Genomic DNA, 21,367 nt, shown 5'->3' on the forward strand with positions numbered 1-21,367 from the left:
AGTTTTTTTTTTTTTTTTTTAACCACTTTCCCCTTTATGAGTAAGTAGTGCTTTTCTGTTCCTGACAGATTCCTCCTACCATATGTGGTGATGCATATCCCTCACCAGAGAGGCTGAGGCCGGAGGATTACAAGTTGAAGGCCCGCCTGTAGAGCAAGCAGGTCCCTGTTTAAAAGCACATAGCACTGTCATTATCAGTAGTTATCTGGAAATGTAAGTTTAAAACTACAGTAAGATACTTCTTCATGCCCTTAGGACAGAATAATGATAAATATAACAGTACCAAGCAACAAAATGGGTGAAAGTTTAGCATTTTTCCCAAAAAGCTAAGAATAGACTTCCTATATGACCCAACAGTTCCATTCCTTGTGTGTGTGTGTGTGTGTGTGTGTGTGTGTATCTCCAAGAGAAATGAGAAGACTTTGATACAAAAATCATAGGAATATTCATAGCAGCATCACACATGTGGGTGGGAAGTGGGAAAAACCTGGAAGATTAGTGCAAGACCAAAAAAAAAAAAACAAAACAAAACAAAAAAAAAACAAAGCGTGGTGTATCTGTGCCATGGAATATCACTCAACAACAACAACAAAAGCTTGTGAGGTACTGATAGATGCTATATTATGGGTAGACAGTAAAAACATCACAATAGTGAGAGAAGCCAGTCGCAAAAAATCATACATTTTATGATTCCACCCAGGAAATGTTCAGAATAGCCTGGACTTCACTATGAAGGGAAGTAGATGAGGGGCCCTGGGGAGTGACTGCTGGTTGGTACCGGGCTTCTTTCTGTCATAAAATACTCTAAAATTGGCTTTGGTTTCCCAACTCTGGATGTACCAAAAGCCACTACCAACATTCCTTAATGAGATGAAATTATGAAAAATGTTTTTTATATTCTTTAATAGGCTGTTGTGGGGGAAATGAAAGCAGTTTCTGAGTGGAGCTGTAGTGAGAATATATCAAGAAGCAAAAGTTATAGTTCATTATCACCAGAATACTTTTATCTTGTCTTTTAGAACTTCTCAAGGTGGAGCAGGGAAGAGAGGGAAGCAGGGGCCCAGAGCATCCAGCATTTAAAGCTGAGCTCATCTCACCAGATGCTGCTGTGTGCCCTGAGTGGTTCTTACCACAAGCCTTGTGCAACACCCAGGGCAGTCCCTTCCTGATCGCTTGTGCTTACTTAGCAAGCTAGTTCTGAGTGCTGTCCTGAGTCTGGATCCACTCCTCCCCTGTTCAGAGTTTCCAATCCACTTTTCCCTTGTGCCTCCCCAGAGCAACAAGACCTATCTTTGGTTTAAGTTTTGTATGTATGAGTGTTTGTGGTGTTTGTATGTTGTCTACACATACGTGTGTGCACCTGCACGAGGAGGCCACAGGAAGACATCAGATACCCTACTCTAGTCCTCTCCATTTTATTCTCTTAAGACAGGGTTTCTTACTGAACCTGTAGCTAGGCTAGCCCTAGGTCCTCCTCCGGACAGGTGCATGCTGGATACACTCCTTTTAGTGGGTACTGCAGATTTGAACTCCGGTTTGTATGGGAAGCACTCCTGCATGCTGAGTACTCTCTCTGGCTGCCTACTTTCATTTTGAGTCATCCCTGGGACCATGTCCCCAGTGCTTTTGGCTCACCTGTAGGAGTTATGACACTGCTGTGTCTACTGGAAGTCTTCCATACATTCATGCGAGTGAATGAGTGAAGAGAGGAGGAATTTACTTATAGAGTCTTGTAATGGAAGTGTTAGGAGTGCTAACCATTAGTAAATAAATAATGAGTAGGAGAAGAAGCAAGAGCCTTTCCAGAGCTGAAATACTTGAGGAGCCTATTGAATAGAAACGACTTCCTAGATACAAAGTAACAGATCAAACCTGGGCTCTAAAGCTTGCTGTTACTGTTGTTAAATCTTGTTGGTATTTCTGACCCACGCCAGCCAGAATCCGTTCTTGTTTTAGTCTTGCTTTATTTTTTGTTAGGAGAGTTTTTTTTTCTCTCCCGTGTTACTTGATATTTCAGTTTATTTCAGTTTTCTGTACTATAAACAGTAAAAGCTGCCCACCCACTTCTCCTACCCCTGCTTCAACCACACAGCCCAGCGTCCCCCTGCTGCCTCGCTAAGCTGCCAAGAACTCTCAAAAAATAGCCCTTTGCCTGAAGTGTGTGTGTAAAGATGCCCACAACAGTAAGCAGCTGAAAGAAACCAGAGCAGATATTTTTCTCCAGCCCCCCCCCTTTTTTTTTTTAGTTCCTCAGTATTTACTGGAGGGACCTGAGTTTTCAAAATGAATTCCAGTGTTCCCGTGTGTTGACAATCTGAGGTTTCTCTTGCATGGATGATTTAAAACTTCAGAAGCAGCTTATGTTAAAGTTAACTGCACACTGAACTAGCCATACTTCTGGCTTACCATAGGCATAGCAGTGATGAAGAGGGCGGGAAGGCGGCAGCGCCCTGTTAAGGAAAGCTCACTTTAGAGTGATACAAATGTCGGGAAGGACAGTGGGCCTGACTCTGCTAGGCCTGGTACTCAAGCTACATTTAAATCATCTTTCACATCATTACTAAAGACGCCCATTGCTGAGTCTCATTTCTGATGCCAGCAAGCACTCTACTACCGAGACCTGTTTTTACTTTGTTCCCAGACAGGACCTCACTGAGCTGCCCAGGCTGACCTCAATCTTGGAGTCCTCCTGCATCAGTCTCCACTTAGCTGAGGTAACAGGCTGTGTTGAGTTTTGTTTTGATTTTTAGCAACTCTGAGTTTTTAGCAACTCTGAGTTTTGTTATGATTTTTAGCAACTTATCCCTCACTGATGAAGAGTTTGACAATGTTCTCTGTGTAGGCTGCAAGGTATAAAGTCATGTTGCAAAAGTTGGACATTAAAAAGATGTATGATATATCCTTTTAGTCCTTGTATTCAGGAGGCCAAGGCAGGAGCCTGAGCTATATAACAAGATCTAGGCCAGCCTGGGCTACATAAGTCACATAGTAAGACTCTTTCTCCCCAAAATTAGATCAGTTGGGACAGCTTTAACTGTGGTTTCTTTCAGAAGAAGCATTTGTCATTTGTTTTTGAGACATGACCTGACTATGAAGCTTTGGATGGAAGGTGACAGGCAATCCTACATCCACTCTCAAGAGGAAGCAGGGGTGCCCTTACAGTGTAACGGGAGCCTGAGTAGTTTGGCAGTCAAATGCTCAGGACTGCCAATCTCTAACCCAGTCTAGAAAGAGCAACATAAACAGACCACGTCTCTTCACTGTTCTGTATTCCCAGTGAGAAGTGACTGAGACCCACATGCTAGAGTAAAGCAAACCTCCTTTCTTTCTTTCTTTCTTTCTTTCTTTCTTTCTTTCTTTCTTTCTTTCTTTCTTTCTTTCTGTTTCTTTTCTTTAATCATATTACAAACTGATACCAGTGCCCTAGTCACTCCTCTTCTCCTTCTCCGAGAAGAGAGGGAGGCTGAGGGTACCAACCCACCCTGGCACCTCAAGTCACAGCAAGACTAAGCACATCTTCTCCCACTGAGGCCAGACATGGTGGATGGAGCTCACAGTGTAGACCAGGCTGACCTCAGATTCACAGATACATATCTGTCTCTGTCTCTGTCTCCATAGTGCTGGGATTAAAGGCATGAGCACCATACCAGGCCATAAGCAGTATTTCTTACACACTCATTGTGCTTAAAGACATGTTAAGTACCATGAAAAAGTCAGAAAATAATAAATAGCTCTTTTTTTAACTTTTTTTTTTAGAAATATGAGTACTGTATTTATATCATTTCTCACCCTGTCACTTCTTCAGCCCCTTTCATGTTCTCCCACTCCTTCTCAAATTTATTACTTGTTTTTTAGTGTGGTGCATGCATGCATGCATGTGTGTGTGTGTGTGTGTATGTGTGTGTGTGTGTGCATACATTCTGACTCCTTAGTATTAGATAACCTATGGGGCCTCATTCCTGTAGGAGAGAAGACCGACTCTCTTTCTGTCTCTCCTGGCAGCTATTAATTGCATGTAGCTCTTCATCTAGAGGTCGGGCCTTCTGACACGTCCTCCATCCATGCTGGAAGGTCATTGTACAAGTCTTGTTCAGGCAACTCTAATAATTAGTTCTTAAGGAGCTAGAGAGAAAGAGAATAGATTTCTGTAAGGGAGGTAGTACTTTAAAAGCTGGAAGGATTACACATACACACATATACATACACACACCACACACATGCACATGGACATGAGAACACACACTCCAAAAGGTAAAGAGAAAGCCACAGGGGAGTATGGAGAAGGTAGGGGACTGACTTATTTAAGGTCTCGTTGCTATGAAGAGACACCATGACCACAGCAGCTCTTACAAAGGAAAACTTCTAGTGGCTGGCTTACAGATTCAGAGGTTTGGTCCATTATCCTCATGGCTGGAAGCCTGGCAATGTGCAGGTAGACATGGTGCTAGAGAAGGAGCTGAGAGTTGTACATCTGGATCCATATGCAGCAGGAAGTTACCTCGACTTGAGCTTCCCCTAGTGGTACACTTTCTTTAACAAAGTCACACCCACTCCTCAAGGCCATACCTCCTAATAATGTTATGAGCCTGTGGGGCCATTTTTATTCAAACTACCACAGGGATCTAAGAAATTTCACAAAGAGGTGTTTCTTTTTATTGACAGATGACACTGTTTTGTTCCTCTAGCTGCAGTGAGTTGAATCAGTTTCTGAGCCACGCCCCTTGTGACCAGTAAGTTATCTTCAGCATCTTGGGTGAGATGGCTAGGAGGTAGAGGACTTGCTGATTTTACTGAAGTTTATTTTTGTGAGTCCTTTCCTTGTGTATTAAAAGCACTGCAGAGACAAGAGCAAACAAAACTCTGTTTCCTCCTTTCAGTAATCAGAAGAGGGCTTGAATACATCATACAGCTAAGAATATAAGGTAGAGCGGTGATTTGAATGTAGGAGAATAATTAAAAGGCTATGACAACCCAGAGGAAACCGTTGACATGATATTTTCTGCTGGAAATCAGTTAAAGCTTCATACAGGAAGCAATATTTCACTGGGCCTTGAAAAATAATTGAAATTTTAAAGTTGGAAAAGACAGGAACAGGCCTGGCACAGACAGGAAGTAGAATAAAGAAAGCCATGTAAACACAGTAGTGAAGACCAGTCAGGGGTAAATTGGAGAGCTGTGTAGGGTAGGGCTAGCGTGATGGACCTTAATGACAGTTCTAAAATAACAAGAGAACCACCTTCTTTCTTTCTTTTTTCCTTCCTTCCTTCCTTCCTTCCTTCCTTCCTTCCTTCCTTCCTTTTCTTTCTTTCTTTCTTTCTTTCTTTCTTTCTTTCTTTCTTTCTTTCTTTCTTTCTTTTTTTTCTTTCTTTTTTTCTTTCTCTTTCTCTTCTTTTTTTGAGCAAGGAGATAACAGGATCTGATTTTGTGTGACAGTCACTGGGCTCTGAATGAATAGCTTAAAGGGAAATTAAGTGATATCGATAGGAAGCATAGTGAGTCTTGATCAGAAGTGAGAAAGGTAAGATGATAGGCAGGAATGGGGGCTGGAAAGATGGCTTAACAATGCAGAACACTTGCTGTTTGATTGTGAGGACCAGAGTTCAAATCCCTGCACCTATGTCAGACAGCTCCCCAAAAGCCTGTAACTCCTTCTCCAAGGGATCCAGTTCCCTCTGCTGGCCTTCATGAGCACCTACAGAGATTTGTGCATATACCCATTCCCCCAATATAAATTTTTTAAAAAGATGACAGATGGAAACAAAACAGGAGAGATAGATTCAAGATACACAAGGAAGAAGTTATTATCCAACTCAAAGGGGAAAAGGAGAGAGGTGCTAAAGATGATGCAGGAGTCTTTAGTGACAGGTGTGTCCACCATTAGTGAGCCTCATGGGAGCATCACCCGAAGAGCAGGTTTATTGGTCTCTTTCCAAGCAGGTACTGGGAATCCAGAACAGGAACTCATAAAGGGAACTCTCCCATACTAATGAGAATAGAAGCTGAGGGACCTAATGCGTTAGCCCCAAGGAGATACAAAGACTGAAAGTCAGTCAAAACCCCGACTCCTGGAAAACTCCTTCTCCAGCTAGTTAGACTGAGAAGTGCTGAGGGCCAAAGGAGACAGAGCTGCCAGCAGGAGAGGAAAGGCGTTAGAGAAGGGAAGGTATGGTGACTTGAAGTTGCTTGGGTTATAGGGAATGTACTGTGCCTGGGGCAAGAGGTAGTTCAGCCTGACACAGGGACTGTCCAGAAATCAAATATGTATGTGCCGGGGCCTTTATCTTTGGATCTGCCTTTGTTTGTTTGTTTGCTTTGACAATGTCTCACTTTGTGACTGTGGCTGGCATGGAACTCTCTATGTTGTCCAGCTCTGTCTGTCTCTGCCTCCCAAGTTCTGGGTTAAAGGTGTGTCACCATGCACAGCAAGCTCGCCATTCTTGTGTGGTATCTTAGCATTGTTCCCAAAGACTGGCTCCTCTTGTGTTCTTAAACTTCTTAGATGAGTGGGAAGAAGAGAAAATAATGGAGGTGGGAGCTGTTACAACAGAGTTGAAGTTAAAATATAAATGTTCTTTTTTCATTTTATAAGTAAACTGCATCTTCTTTACTTTGAATACATCACCTCAGTAATAACAACGCCACATTGTCTAGTTTTTAAGTGGTCATAAATGTGTTTGTAAAATGTCGGTCGTATGAAAATTTGAAGTCCTATTGCGGAGGCATCCATGTATTTCAAGTGCTAGGCCAACCTGTGGGCTCTAACAAATCAGATGTGGCACCTACCCCAAAACTAGAAGAAAAAAAGTAATGGTGAAAACAAGAAAGGAAGATTAAGCAATATAACTATATCCAGAAGACAAAGTCACTGGTGCTTTGTGGGTAGATCTGTTGCTAGAGGTGTATCAGTCCAACCTGTGTTCTTTTAGAAGACAGTGTCTCAGAGTCTATAGGACAGATGAAGAATGAAGGCGGCTGAGAGGATTTCCCCTGCTTTTAGTTGTGCACTGGACTCCTGAAGGCTTAAGCATACAACCAGTACTTTCATCTGGGTGGTACTTCGTACCTGTGATCCCAAAACTCAAGAGGCAAAGGCATGGAGTATGCCATAAATTCAAGGCCAGCCAGTGAGGCTGGGGGTAGAGAGTCCATACAATTAAAAATGTTCCCAACATGGGTCTCCCCTCCCTTCGCCTCCCCTCTGTTCCTTCCCCTTCATTTTCCAGGCCCACACATGAAAGGCAGGCGCTGCACCTGCCCTATCCCCAGTTCTGCCAGGCTCAAGTGGCTGGCCGCTTTCTTCCTAGACTTGCTATTTCAGCTTGGTGACCTAGCCCTGTGCTCCACAAACCAGGGAGCCGTGTCTCCTGGGTTGCTGACGTGAGTGCTGTCCACTTGCCTTTCTAGACTTTGGCTTCAGCAACCTCTTCACTCCTGGGCAGCTGCTGAAGACGTGGTGTGGCAGCCCTCCCTATGCTGCTCCAGAGCTCTTCGAAGGGAAGGAGTATGATGGGCCCAAAGTAGACATCTGGGTAAGTACTTCCCTTCTTACTGCCCGTTCCCCACTCCAGATGACCACTGTCCTGCTGTGGAGGCGTAGTGCCCCGTGCACGTGGAGAGCATCTTCATGTGTACTTGCACAGTCTCTCCTCAGCACCCGACTCTCATGAGCCTTGGATTTCAACAACTCCCATTGCATCTGCAGAAGAATCCTGTGAGGGCCTGAATGGGCGATTCCTGTGCCAAGAACAGGGATTATTCTTTCCAAGAGGCTGGGTTCTGAGAAATATTCGGGATCTCACTCTAAATTCATGTCTGGAAGCAAAGAATGTTAACTGCTCTGAAGATAATTGGCCTTGACAATGACCCATATTATGTCATAAAGAAAGAAGGAAAAGTGGGTTCCATCATCTTCACATACACTAATGGCCTCTTTTCTTTACTCTGATGCAATTAACTGTCCATACTCTCTGTTTGGGATGCAGAGTCTTGGAGTTGTCCTCTATGTGCTTGTGTGTGGTGCCCTGCCATTTGATGGGAGCACACTGCAGAACCTGCGGGCCCGGGTGCTGAGTGGAAAGTTCCGCATCCCATTTTTTATGTCCACAGGTAAGGGACTTGCCAGCATAAAACTATGACTGGGTTCATGGAGAGTCAGGCATGTTAAGTGATTTCAGAAGTATGGTGATGCTGGGTAAATATTGCCCCAGTTACTTCAAGCAAGTTTCCTTAGGAGCAAAACAAGCCACCAGCGTTGGCCCAGGGATCTGGGCTTGATCTGGGCCCTGCTCAGTACCAATTTGTCTGAGCTCCTGACTATGCAGATTAGATTAACTGATGTTTATCGAGTCACTGGTACCATCATGTAGCCACGGTGGTAACAACATTTGTATTTTACCTGTCTTCCCCACACCCTGTCACTGTGGTGCAGGAATGCCTGTGTTGGCGCGGATGCCTAGGACAGAGCAGTCTTTGTGTCTTTGTTGATAAGGTCTCATTTCCTTGTTCTGTAGTCTACCTTCAGATTCAAATTGTTTAAAAAACATTTTTGAGTAAGTGGGCAGTAGGAGAATATGCTTGGAGAAATTTTAACACTGAAAACAGATACCAGAACCCCAGTTAGCAGACAATGCAGAACCTGTGTGGGTTCAGCTTCAGTTTGGGGGAGTGGTGAGTGTGTTTGGTTGGTTGGGTTGAGTTTTTTTGTCACCATTTCTGTGCATATAAGAGGTCATGTCTGAGCCACTCTAGAGAGTGGTACCTTCTGTCTAACTACCTCCTCTTAAGGAGAATGTGCACACCTTTAGAATAAGTGGGTGGAATGTGGGCTATGCTTAACTGAGTCATCTCAGAACTGAGAACTTGGGAGGTCACATATCAGGAAATGATGCTACAAGAAAATGAAGTAGGAACCTTTAGGATGGTGGGGGAGAGATCATTCAAAGAGGTACAGTTGGAAATTGTGACATTTTAGGGACAACCAGAAAGAAAGGATGCAGGAGAATCAGAGCCTGAAGGCCCCAGGGAGCAGCTGACAGTGTGCCCAAGAGTAGGAGTTCAGGTGAAGACAGAAGTCAGAGAGTTGAGAAGGAACTTACTTTCGTGTGTCATCAGCAGTGTAAACTTTTTGCCTTTACTCTTGGAAGGGAAGAATTAGAGGCTCCTAGAGAGAATGGTATGGTCTGACTTGTGAGGTTTCTTTTAGTATATTTTTATTGTGAAAAATTTCAAACATAACTTGAAAACATTTTGCAGTGACTTTTAAAGACAACGTCTGCAGTCGCTATATTGCTTGTTGAAAGGGGTTTGTAGTGCAGTGTGGTGCTGTGTAGGGCAGTGCAGTGCAGCATAGTGCAGTGCAGCGTAGTGCAGTGCAGCATAGTGCAGTGCAGTGCAGCGTAGTGCAGTGCTGTGTAGTGCAGTGCTGTGTAGTGCAGTGCAGCATCGTGCAGTGCTGTGTAGGGCAGTGCACTGCGGTGTAGGGTAGTGCACTGCGGTGTAGGGCAGTGCTGTGTAGGGCAGTGCAGTGCAGCATAGTGCAGTGCAGCATAGTGCAGTGCTGTGTAGTTTAGTGCTGTGTAGGGCAGTGCAGTGCGGTGTAGGGCAGTGCAGTGCAGCATAGTGCTGTGTAGGGCAGTGCAGTGCGGTGTAGGGCAGTGCAGTGCTGTGTAGGGCAGTGCAGTGCAGCATAGTGCTGTGTAGGGCAGTGCAGTGCTGTGTAGGGCAGTGCAGTGCTGTGTAGGGCAGTGCAGTGCTGTGTAGGGCAGTGCAGTGCTGTGTAGGGCAGTGCAGTGCTGTGTAGTTTAGTGTTGTGTAGGGCAGTGCAGTGCGGTGTAGGGCAGTGCAGTGCAGCATAGTGCTGTGTAGGGCAGTGCAGTGCGGTGTAGGGCAGTGCAGTGCTGTGTAGGGCAGTGCAGTGCAGCATAGTGCTGTGTAGGGCAGTGCAGTGCGGTGTAGGGCAGTGCAGTGCTGTGTAGGGCAGTGCAGTGCAGCATAGTGCTGTGTAGGGCAGTGCAGTGCAGCACAGTGCTGTGTAGGGCAGTGCAGTGCAGCACAGTGCTGTGTAGGGCAGTGCAGTGCTGTATAGGGCAGTGCAGCATAGTGTTGTGTAGGGCAGTGCAGTGCTGTGTAGGGCAGTGCAGTGCAGCACAGTGCTGTGTAGGGCAGTGCAGTGCAGTGTAGGGCAGTGCAGTGCTGTGTAGGGCAGTGCAGTGCTGTGTAGGGCAGTGCAGTGCTGTGTAGTTTAGTGTTGTGTAGGGCAGTGCAGTGCAGTGTAGGGCAGTGCAGTGCTGTGTAGGGCAGTGCAGTGCTGTGTAGTTTAGTGCGGTGTAGGGCAGTGCAGTGCTGTGTAGTTTAGTGCTGTGTAGGGCAGTGCAGTGCTGTGTAGGGCAGTGCAGTGCAGCACAGTGCTGTGTAGGGCAGTGCAGTGCTGTGTAGTTTAGTGCTGTGTAGGGTAGTGCAGTGCAGTGTAGGGCAGTGCAGTGCAGCGTAGTGCAGTGCAGTGTAGAGCAGTGCAGTGCAGCGTAATGCAGTGCAGTGCTGTGTGGTGCTGTCTAGTGGGATGCAGTGCAGGCTCAGTGCAGATGCTGCTGGTAAAGGAGCCTGGTTGGCAGGAGACTGAGAGCACACTGGAATGCCGTGTGGCTGTTCCAGACTGGGAACACTCCTGCATACTGAACACCGGCGTGTTGAAAGCATTTTACAAACATCAGCTCCGTTAAGTATTATGAGCTACATAAGGTTGTTACCACACTCCACAGATGATACCAAGGCTAGGAGAGGTTAAGCAATTGTCCCTCTGTAACACAGCTAATAAGTAGCTGAGCTAGAAGGTGAACCCATGCAGTCTGTCTCCAATAATGTTTGATACTGGATTTTATTAAAGAGAGAATAGTTACAGGTAACCCTAAGGCTTTTACCTGAGCAACAAACAGAATGGATTTGTTGCTGAAATGAGGATAACTGAGGGAAAATAGTTAAAATTTTGGGGAGATGTTTTAGAAATGTCAAGTTTAAGGTGCCTATTAGCTATCTAAACTAGTTTCTGGCCAGCAGCTAAAGAGGAATGAGTTCTGGCCTAGAATCTCTATTTGAGCATCATCAGTGTATACTCCAATGCTTGAAGGCGTGCTGTTTAACACTATTCTATTTACGCTTCTTATGCCTCTTTCTCCCTTCTCCACCCCAATCCCTTTTCACACCCCAACACTGGGTAGGAGAGAAAGAAGGTTGCTGGGGAGAGTGTGCGTAGTTTTCCATAGCTGCTTCCTGTTTAGGGTCCTCGGGTTTCTTGGGGCAAGTGTTCTTTTCAGGACATCTCCAATGTCTTCTCATCATGCTGCATCAACAGCAACTGGGAGCAGCAGGGGAGAACCACCAGGAGCAGCAGGGGGGAAGCACCAGGAGCAGCAAGGGAGAACCACCAGGAGCAGCAGGGGGGAAGCACTAGCAACTTTCTTTCTCGGAGGACCCCCCCCCAACATTCTCAGGGCTCTGGCATTTATTCCCTTCCCAGAGTCCTCAGATTTAAACTACCTGCAGCTGGCAAATTCCCTGTCAGAGGCCACATGAGGCAAATAGTCTGCTGCTGTGGACCATCTGAATCAGTGTCACATCCCACACCTGGGATCAAAACAAAAACATGTTTACATATCATAAACCAAAGCTTCTGCAACAAATGCTACCAGTCACTGCCAAGGCGAGAGGTGTCTAGGATGTTTAGAAATAAGGAAGGTGAAGAGGGTCAGAAGAATGGTTAGGGAGGAAAGCTGGAATGTGCTCCTGGACAAGTGAAGATGTTCTGGGAAGCTGAGGCAGAGGACAGAGAACAGAACCCTGGCTGTAGAAGAGTGGAGCTCACTGCTGAGGCTCAGGTTGCCCAGCAGGGAGCAGATATGCACACACAGCAGGAGAGGAGTGGAAGGAACAATCGAGGGTGATGCCTTGACTCTTTCTGGCTTGACTGGGTGGCTCTAGACCTGGTCATCAGGTGTCCTGCCAGTAGCTGCATTTTCTGTTGTCATGGTGACTGCATTTTACCATTCCCTACTAGAAAAAAAAATTAGAACAGCTTTAGGTTCACAGCAGAATTAAGCTGAAGGAACAGAAGATATCCATCTGCCCTTTGTCATCTGCCACAGCTTCCCTGCTACACACACATGCATACACACACACATGCACTTATGCACATGAAATAATTCACTTGTTTCACTTATTCCACTTGACACACACACAAAAGCCCCGTCACTCAGAGCCTGTAGTTTACATTGGGGTTCACTGTGGGAGTGTGAATTGGCTGGACTCAGGCAAGTGTATAAGACATTTATCCACCATGATCAGGTCAGACAGAGTAGCTCCAGCTCTGGGATGATCCCGCATGTGTTTCCTGTTTCTCCCTCCTCTTCTCTCGCTCCCCAGTGGCAGACATTGGTCCTTTCATTGCCTCCATATGTTTTTACTTTTCCAAATGTGGTATGGTTGGAAACTTCATGTGTTGTGTGGCTTTTTGTATTGCCCTTTCATGTATGGGCATATACAGTTGGTGTGTCTTGCTAGTTTCCCTTGCTAGTGCTGAATAATACTCCCTTGTCTGGGTGCACCACAGTTTATCCTTTTGCCCACTGAGAACTGTTGCGGTTGCTTTCCAGTTCTGACAGTTGTAACTGAGGTTTATGTGATATCCTTGTGCAGATTTTCGTATGGATGCACATTTTCAGTTCACTTGAGTAAGCACCAAGGAGCATGGCTGTGAGTCCATATGGCAAGAGCTTGTTTAGGTCTGTACCACTGCCTAGCTGCTTTCCTGAGAGCTTCCTTGTGAATGAGAGTTCTATTGCTTCCCAACTCTCCAGCCTTTGCCTGTTTAGCTTGTTGGGCTTGTTCCCCTCTCACAGGTATGTAGTGGTGTCTTTAATTTGTAGCTCTGGCTCTGTGATTCTGGGTATCTTTTCATTTTGCTTATTTGCTATCTGTACATCTTTGTTGAGGTGTCTCATCAGGCTTTTTTTTTTTTCTCTCCCCAGCAAAGTCTCACAGTGTTTTCTAAGTTGCCTTTGAACTCTCAGCTTAAGTAATCCTTCTGCCTTAGTCACCCAAGTATCTGGAATTGCTCTTTAAAAAAAAAAAAAAAGTTTAATTTTATTTTATGTACATTAGTGTGAAGTGTCAGAGCCCTTGGAATTGGGGTTACAGGCAGTTGTGAGCTGCCATGTGGGTGCTGGGAATTGAACCCAGGTCCCAGATCCTTTTGAAGAGCCGTCAGTGCTCTTTTCTCTCCAGCCCGTTCTTTTTTTTTTTTTGGTTAAGGTTTTTTCACTGTCTTCTGAAGCTCATTTTTCTTGCTGCTTCTGAGATACGTGTCCTCTGTCTCCTGAGTGTACTATTTTAGTTATCTTTGCCAGATTTTTCATTCTCTCTTAATTCTTTATATCTCTTGTTCACATAATTTTTCTGAGCCTTCTTACTTGCTGCCATGGCTTCACTGATCACTGTTAGCCCCCAGTTACCTGTCTCCAAATTCTTTCCTCTGAGGTCTAGGGGTATATATCCAACCATTTGCTATCTAGCATCTTTTAAAAACAAAACAAAGCTTTGTTGTTTTGTAATGCTAAGAATTGGACCCAGAGCCTTGAGGGTGTTAGGCAGGCATTCCACTACAGGCTACTAATCAGTGTCTTCCTTTTATATCTTGAAATCACATCATTAAAACATTTTCCAAAATGCACTTCATTCCCTATCCACAAGTTTGCTCTATTTGGTGCCCACTGTCCTAGTGAATGCTGTCCCCTTCTGAGGCTTGGCAGAAACAAGTCTTGATTGTTTCTTCTCTTAGCACCACCAGAGCAAATTAGTCATTGAGGGCTGTACAGTCAGTCCTCCATTCCTGTAGCCACTCAGAACGTGCTGTCAACTTTCTTCTCTTGCCAAAATTAGACAGTATGTATCCTGGTCTATTCTCCATGCTGTTGCATGAGAAACCTTTGCAGACATGAATAAGAAACTACACCAAGCCTCACATATGCATACACACAAACCTGATCATATTATGTTGTCGTGGAAAATGTTTCAGTGGTTTACCATTGCCTTAAAGTTTACTCCTAGTATGTCTAAAGCACTGAATTGCAAGTATTTTTACTACAAGCATAATAAAAATATACTTTTTAGGTAACCTAGAATACACATATACTCACATTGAAAAATCAAAATATACTGTCTTGAGACCATCTCACTCTATTTTATACCCCAGGTTGATTATAAGCTCAAGATCCATCTGCCTCAGTCTCCTGAGTGCTGGGTTACAGGCATGTCACCAGCCTCACCCAAGAGCTGCCCTGCTCCAGTACTGTGGTCAAACCTAGGGCTTCAACCAGTCAGTCAATATCACCAGCCACCCTCCAACAAAGCTCATTTTTACTATTGGCATCATACTCCGTTATATTTTATTCTGTTCTTTAGATGCTGGCTGCAACTTTGTGAATTTATCTCACAACCAGTGTTTTTGTAAAATGGTGGCAATAGAACTCCTTTGGGAGCTGACCTCTGCCTTTCTTAGATCCCCAACTCCCAGCTATAACCTCTCCCCAAATTACTTCTGTTTCCTTGAATGTCATCTCTTCTGGAGCACTTTCCTCTGCCCCAGATACTTCCTTCTTTCCAGATTCCATTCCACTCACTCTTGTAGTGTAGACTCCAACAAATCTATTGTAATTAATTCTTTCATTATATACCTTCCACACCAAACTCTGAACTTAGAGTATTTGAAAACAAAACATCTTTCCCATAATTACTTAGAATCTACCAGAGTGTCTGGCAGACAGCAGCATTTACTACATACTGATTCTATGTCTGAGTCAAATCCTCCTGTGTCTCAGGGGCTCTCATTTAATCTTAAAATCAGGATGGCTGTGGTGGTCCATAATTTTAACCCCAGCCCTCAGAGGCAGGTGAATCAAGGCCAGCCTGGTCTGCATAGTAAGACCTAAAACAAACAAACAAAAAAAGAGAGATCAGAAATGTACACAATTGTGACTCTTCCCGCAGCACTCACACACACACCCCCATCTTGTTTTCTGACCTCAGGCCCTGGGCTTTAGTCAAGAAGGTCCTTCCCATTTCTCAGACTCGGCAAACACACTCTCCTGTTGCCCCAGGTGGGCACTCTGAAGCCTCTCCTGACCCTGCAGCCACCGCCAGTGTTTTTCATAATCTTGGCTGTCTTAACGCTTGTCTGACTTCACATGCTGTTTGCTGTCTTCCACCTCCCACTTCATCAGCAGCTGATGAAAACGGGTTAGGTTTTCTCCACTGCTATATTCCCAGGCCTTGGGATAGTATTTATAAAGTATTTTTCTATATTTCATCTGCTTTAACTATGTGCCTACACTCTGGAATTGTTACCATATATTGTTTTTTTGCTTGCTGGTGAAGTTTAGAAAAATGAGTTGCCTTGTTAAAGCCACACCACACTGATGAGCAGAGCTTACCCACCCCTCAGATGCTGTATTGTTCTGCTCCACCTCACTGTTGCAAAAAGGGGCAGACAATAAACCATTTCCTCTGCTTTTCCAGTGTCCAAAGTATTTCCTATGAGTGGTTTGGATCTCCTCTGTCTTCCACCCCGGCCTCCCACACCATGGCAGAGGTTCTTGCTCAATCAGGCCTTCCCAAAGCTGCTGAGAATAGCTCCTGGCAAATAACTTGACTGCTAAAGCCACACTCTTAGTAAGTTATCATAAAAGCTGAAAGACTCTAAGAATGACAGCCTTATTGTCCTAAGTATTGTCATTCTATAATCCCAGAGAGGAAATTCCCTGAGTAGAATAAAAGACAACTCTGTAAGATTAAGTGCAGAAAATGAGAAATGAACCAATGTAGGAAATGAGTTGACAATTGCCATCTTTCTCTACACTCGTTCTCATCCTCAGCAAAGACATCCTCCAAGTATCATGGGATTCTGGTTCAAGGGAAGGATGTTGAGAGTCTGGCCCTGGGTCAGCTTGCTGTCTCTGGGCATAGTTGTGACTCACCTGGACTCGGCTCCTTTTGTGGAGGTCAGAATTGTCAGGTCTGCTGTCACTCTCTTTCTGTTTCTACTACTGTTCCATAAGGGCAATTTAGTTGAGGATCGTCCTTAGGCACGAGGCCTGTTCTCAGTCTGTTACCAACTTGAACTGAGCTTACTGATTTCTGCAAAAAGATGTAGAAGTTCATTCCAGGCTGGGACCATTCTCCAGCATTAGCATGTGAAATCCACTATCCTTTTCTGGCCTACTTGGATTCCAGAGTGTCACCAGCAGTGTGAGCGACCAGGCTCAGCAGATGGACACTGTTTCAAGAATCTGAAGATTCTTTTCTGCAGTAACTGTGGGAAGAAGTTGTCCTCACACAGTGTGTCAAACCCTGTTGGACACAAGCAGTCTTCCATGGGTGTCCTGAGAGCTACTAAGCTCACATACTGTTAAGCAGCATTTGTTCTGGGCTGGAGTGATTTTATACCTCCTAGTTTATTATGAGCTTTTCTCCCCAAGCCCCGGGACAGCACGTCACGTTTACACAGCTGCATCTTCTGGAGCCTAGCAGTGCCTGGCAGGACATACATGTATTTTCAGCAAATGTTTTGAATGAAATATAGAAGGAACCACAGCGCTGGGCATACGGTGGTGCACCCCACACCTTTTATCTCAGCACTCAGGAGGCAGAGGCAGACAGATCTCTGTGAGGCCAGCCTGCTCTACATAGCAAGTTCCTGCACAGGGCTACACAACAGAGATGCCGTCTCAAGTCCCACCCCCTCAGAAAAGGAAAATTGAGAAAGAACTTACTACTTAACTGTGGAATCTTCCTTGTTGTATTATTGAAGTGGTAGGTAACTCACTGATGGTCTATTCAGTAAAGGAATTGTATAATATTGCGTTATGTCGATGACTAGATCAAGTGACTTCTGGTTAGCCTGAAAAGGTATATTGAACCAGCTCTCTCCAGTCTGTCATCCCAGCACTCAGGAGGCTGAAGCAGGAGGCACACAAGTGAGTTGAAGCCAACACTGGCTACATAGTGGGGTGGAGGCCAGACTGGGCTACATAGTGGAACCATCTCACAGTGGAGGGGAAAAAGAAAACACAAAACAAAAACAACTATTTGATTACTGTAAAGTTAGCTCTCTAGTCGCTAGTAAATTATGTTTGGCACAGGCTGGTGTTTTTTGAGTGAAGCTTCTTGGATTAACCCAGAGCTCAGAGCTGTCATTCAGGTAGCGTTTCAGCCTTAGCCACATGACAATGAGGGGACTCAGTTTCCTGAACTCATACAACATGAGACCTGGTCTGACCAGTATCAGCAGAGGCTTCATCTGACTTCGCCCATTGATGGAAGCCAACAATGTAAGCATTTGGTTACTAGATTCACTTCCTAATAATACATTTTAAATCCATGGAGACGTGTTTTGCCTTATTCTCCTGTTAAATACCACCTATGAACAAGCATAGTCAGATCATTTACTTAACGGAAGGAAAATTAATTTGCCATGAAGAAACTGCAGCGATGCTGAGTGCATTGAGATCTCTTGTGGGCAATATTTTTGAGTCCTTATTGATTAGACTTCATTGGGACTTAATTAGCTGTAATATTGCATAAGCATTTTATCACTGGGAATGCAAGACCCCGCTTACATAAAGCTTCTGATGGAGAATATGGCCTGCAGCTACTGCCAGAAAGCTTCCACTTAGAGGAAAGTAACTGCCTCATCAGCTTACTCATCAAGAACCACATAGTGTCTACTGTGGCGAAAAGCACTTTGTGGAGAGGAATGGGACTGGGAATGGGCGTCACTTGCCTGCTGGGCTTAGGGTGCAGCAGGGTGTCTTTGGAGGTCTGCTGTCCATCTAAAGAGAAAAACCTGTGGTGCTTTGGTGTCCATACACACAGGGAACACATCTCATGCTAGAGAGCTGGGTGTGTGCCACACACCTGTAATACCAGCACTTGGAAGGCAGAGGCAGGAGGATACAGGTCACCCTCAGCTCTATGCCCCTTTCAAGGCCGACCTGTGATCTATGAGACCTGTTTAAAACACAAAAGGAAGCAAAGCTAGACCTGTTTGTGAGAGTGAGGCAGGCATCTCACTGTTCCCATGACAGAGTGTTGATACTGTTCTGTTCATCCGTTCCAAGTGAACTGTTTTCTGAATTACAGAAACTCTTTATAGGAAAATGGAGAAAGAAAAGTCCAGGTAGAGCTTGATGCTTGGGTGGTGCTTTTGGGTAACAGCTAACATTGGGTTCCTGTGTACTAGACACAGCTGATGTAACTTTTTAGTGCTCAGCAGGCTCTATCTATCCCATGAGAGATGCTGAACGATGGGCCATTTGATTGGTGCAAAAATGAAGGCACACTAGGATTAAGAGATGTCCTCACTTGATAAATGCCAGAACTAAGCTTTGAGCCTTGGCAGTCTGGCATCAGAGAACACTTGACCATTTTCAGTTACATTTAGTTCTTGGTAAATACATACCTGGCAAGCTATTCAAAGTACCAGGAGAGTGCTGGAGTGGATATCAAAGAAGAGGCCATGAGATGGCCCTGCAGATAAAGGCCTGACGACTTAAGTTCCCCTTCCAACATACCCACTCACCCACCACACACACTCTCACACAGGAGCTTAAATTCAGATGTTAAAAACTACTTGATTAGTAGCAAGTACTCTGGGGTGAAACTGAGCCAGACTTCAACCCCATTGCAGTGATAAGAGCAGTGTGCCCTTCCACACATGAGCTATGACATGGGCAGCCTCTAGCAAGCAGTATGGCCAGCAGGGGTCTTCTCAAGGTTGGCACTACAGCTAAATTGGGGTATATTTAGCCCTTAGCCAGGATCTCCCAATTTCTGAATCCTAACTCTGTCTGTGGCCCAACTACCTGAACAAACTGGTGGGAGCAGAGGCAAGGTGCTTGCCTGGGTATGTGCTCCAACACTGGCCCTACCCTACCCTCACAGGAAATGAGGACGTGGCGGGAGAAGGAAAAGTGAGAGAATTGAAATAGGTGTTGTTTGTCTGTTGGGTTGAGATACATGGATTAAGGCCTCCCTTGCTGTCTCCCTCTGCTGACAGAAGGCCTTCACCATGGCTCTGTCTGAAGCTGTTTTTGTACAGCTTCTGTGTTTAGCCACTAAAGTGCTTACAATTCCTGATGAGAACTCTCTTTCTCTGTTGTAGAATATTGTGCTCACAGTTACAGAAACCAATGGTGATGAGATTCATATTTAACACAGTAATTTTATCATGCAGTCTAAATGCTGCTGCTCGCTATATGTAGTTGGAGGTTAACAACAGCTTATTGAAGTGAAAAAAACTGAAGATAGTCCTTAGCTTTTCAAAAGGATGAAAGGAAAAAAATACTCGACACACTTTCTTAATATTACAATATCCCTTTAGATTTTTATTTTGTTTTTTATGTGGGTGTTTTGCTTGCATATATGTGTATGCACTTTGTGCATGCCTGGAGCCCTTGGAGGCCAGAAGAAGACATCAGATTCCCTGGAACTGGAGTTATAAGTAGTTGTGAGTTGACTTGTGGGTCCTGGGAACCAAACCGAGGTTCTCTGTAAGAGAACAAACTGCTGGTTTAGGTTACTGCAGAAATACCAAACTTTCTAAATATTAAATTTCTAAAATGCTGAAATATAAATACTGCTATAAATAATCAGTCCTTTATCTTTGGATTTAGAAATGTGTATGCATTTCTGCTTTGGTAATGGTGAATCAAATTTTAAATTATAAACTTGATATGGTGGTCCATTTTTGCCTGTAATCTCAAATTCTGGGGCAGGTGGGGACAGGAGGATTATGAGTTCAAGGCCAGCTTGCAATATATAGTGAAATCTTGTATGTATTAAGAGCAAAACCAAGTCAGGAGGTAGTGAGCATTTGGGAGGCATTGACAGGCAGATCTCTCTAAGTGTGAGGGCTGCCTGGTCTACAGAGTGAGTTCCAGGACAGCCAGAGCTACACAGAGAAACCGTGTTTCAAAAAACAAACAAAAAAGCAAAATAAAACAAGGCAACAAGGGTCATGAGAAGTGACTCAGCAGTTAAGAGCACTGGCTGCTCTTCCAGAGGCTTTGGGTTGGATTTCAGGCACCCACAAAGTAGCTCACAACTATCTCCAGCTGTGGTTCCTGGGGATCTAACCTTGTCTCTGGCCTCCACAGGTGCTGCATGCATGAGGTGCACAAACATACGTCTAATAAAATTCCAACAGGCATAAAATTATTAATTTTAAAAAGCAATAATATTGGTGATAATAATAAGTAAAAGTATTTAAAAAATTTAAAGACTATTTTCCTTCTTTGTTGTTTTTTTTGAAGGGAGGGATGTGGGGAGTCTCAAGACAGGGTTACTCTATGTAGCCCTGGTTGTCCTAGAACTTACTGTGTAGACCTGGCTGGCCTCAGACTCACAGAAATCTGTCTTTCTCTGCTTCTCAAGTGATGGGATTAAAGGCCAGAGACACCCCACCCCACCTTTATGTAGATTTGAAGGAGGACCAAGTCAGATAAGTTTCCCTGCTGCTGGCAGTTGGCAGTGATGGGACTTCCTGTGCAGAGTGGTGAAAGTCATTTCTAGGGCGCAGTCCACAGCAGAATGGGGACTGCTAGCTGTAGACAACAAAAGGTAAGAACCAGAACATAAAGCTGTTCTTAAAATTCATGTAGCTTTTCATTATTTCTAAGAAGATCACGGCAGACTTTATTTCATGTTTATAGAGGAAATTTGCAGAGCCAGGTGTGATGGCGCATGTCCATAGCCCCACCACCTGAAGGGACAATAGCAAGTTCAGTGCCAGCCTGGGCTCCCTAGTGAGAAGTGGTTTCAAAGACATGGCAGTGGGGAGGGGAAGAGACAGAGAGACCAAGTAGGGAGGGAATATGAGAATGTCTTATTTGTGGTTTTGCTTTTTGGAAAAAAGCAGTCAGCATTACTGAGACGCTCTGAGTCACAAACATCTGTAAGTCCAGAGCGTATAAAGCATCGCAGGCTCCTGACAGCCACGTGGCTCTGTGTGGAGGCTCCTTGCAGCCCTCTGGCGAGCTGTGTGTCTGTAGGGTCAGTGTTCCCTGTGCTGATCCCTGACTTGCACAGAGCTTGGCAGCAGTGCCAACTCAAATCCAGATCCCGAAATGCAATTTAACTCTTGCAAATTCCAAAAGTTGTTCATTATCCATGGAAATGGATGTTTAGAGATTTGACTGACAATTAATTTTTCTTCTCATTTTGGATTTTGATAGAAAAATAGAGCTCTCTGAAATTTGAATTGCTGTAAAAGTAATCTATTACTAAGAAGTAGACATTGCTAAGAAACATGATAAAATTGTCT

General features: G+C 44.5%; 1 protein-coding gene across 5 annotated transcripts in view; it reads left to right on the forward strand.

Moving 5' to 3' along the window:
* Sik3 (SIK family kinase 3) overlaps positions 1-21,367 on the forward strand; it is a 208,178-nt gene that overhangs the window by 149,573 nt on the left and 37,238 nt on the right. For all 5 annotated transcript variants that reach the window (XM_021639755.2, XM_021639754.2, XM_021639756.2 and 2 more), the window contains 2 exons: positions 7,405-7,529; positions 7,983-8,106. In XM_021639755.2, the coding sequence (XP_021495430.1) occupies positions 7,405-7,529; positions 7,983-8,106 (249 nt within the window). The remainder of the gene's footprint in view (positions 1-7,404; positions 7,530-7,982; positions 8,107-21,367) is intronic.

This window comes from Meriones unguiculatus, chromosome 1 (assembly GCF_030254825.1).
Source record: "Meriones unguiculatus strain TT.TT164.6M chromosome 1, Bangor_MerUng_6.1, whole genome shotgun sequence".
Taxonomy (NCBI): domain Eukaryota; kingdom Metazoa; phylum Chordata; class Mammalia; order Rodentia; family Muridae; genus Meriones; species Meriones unguiculatus.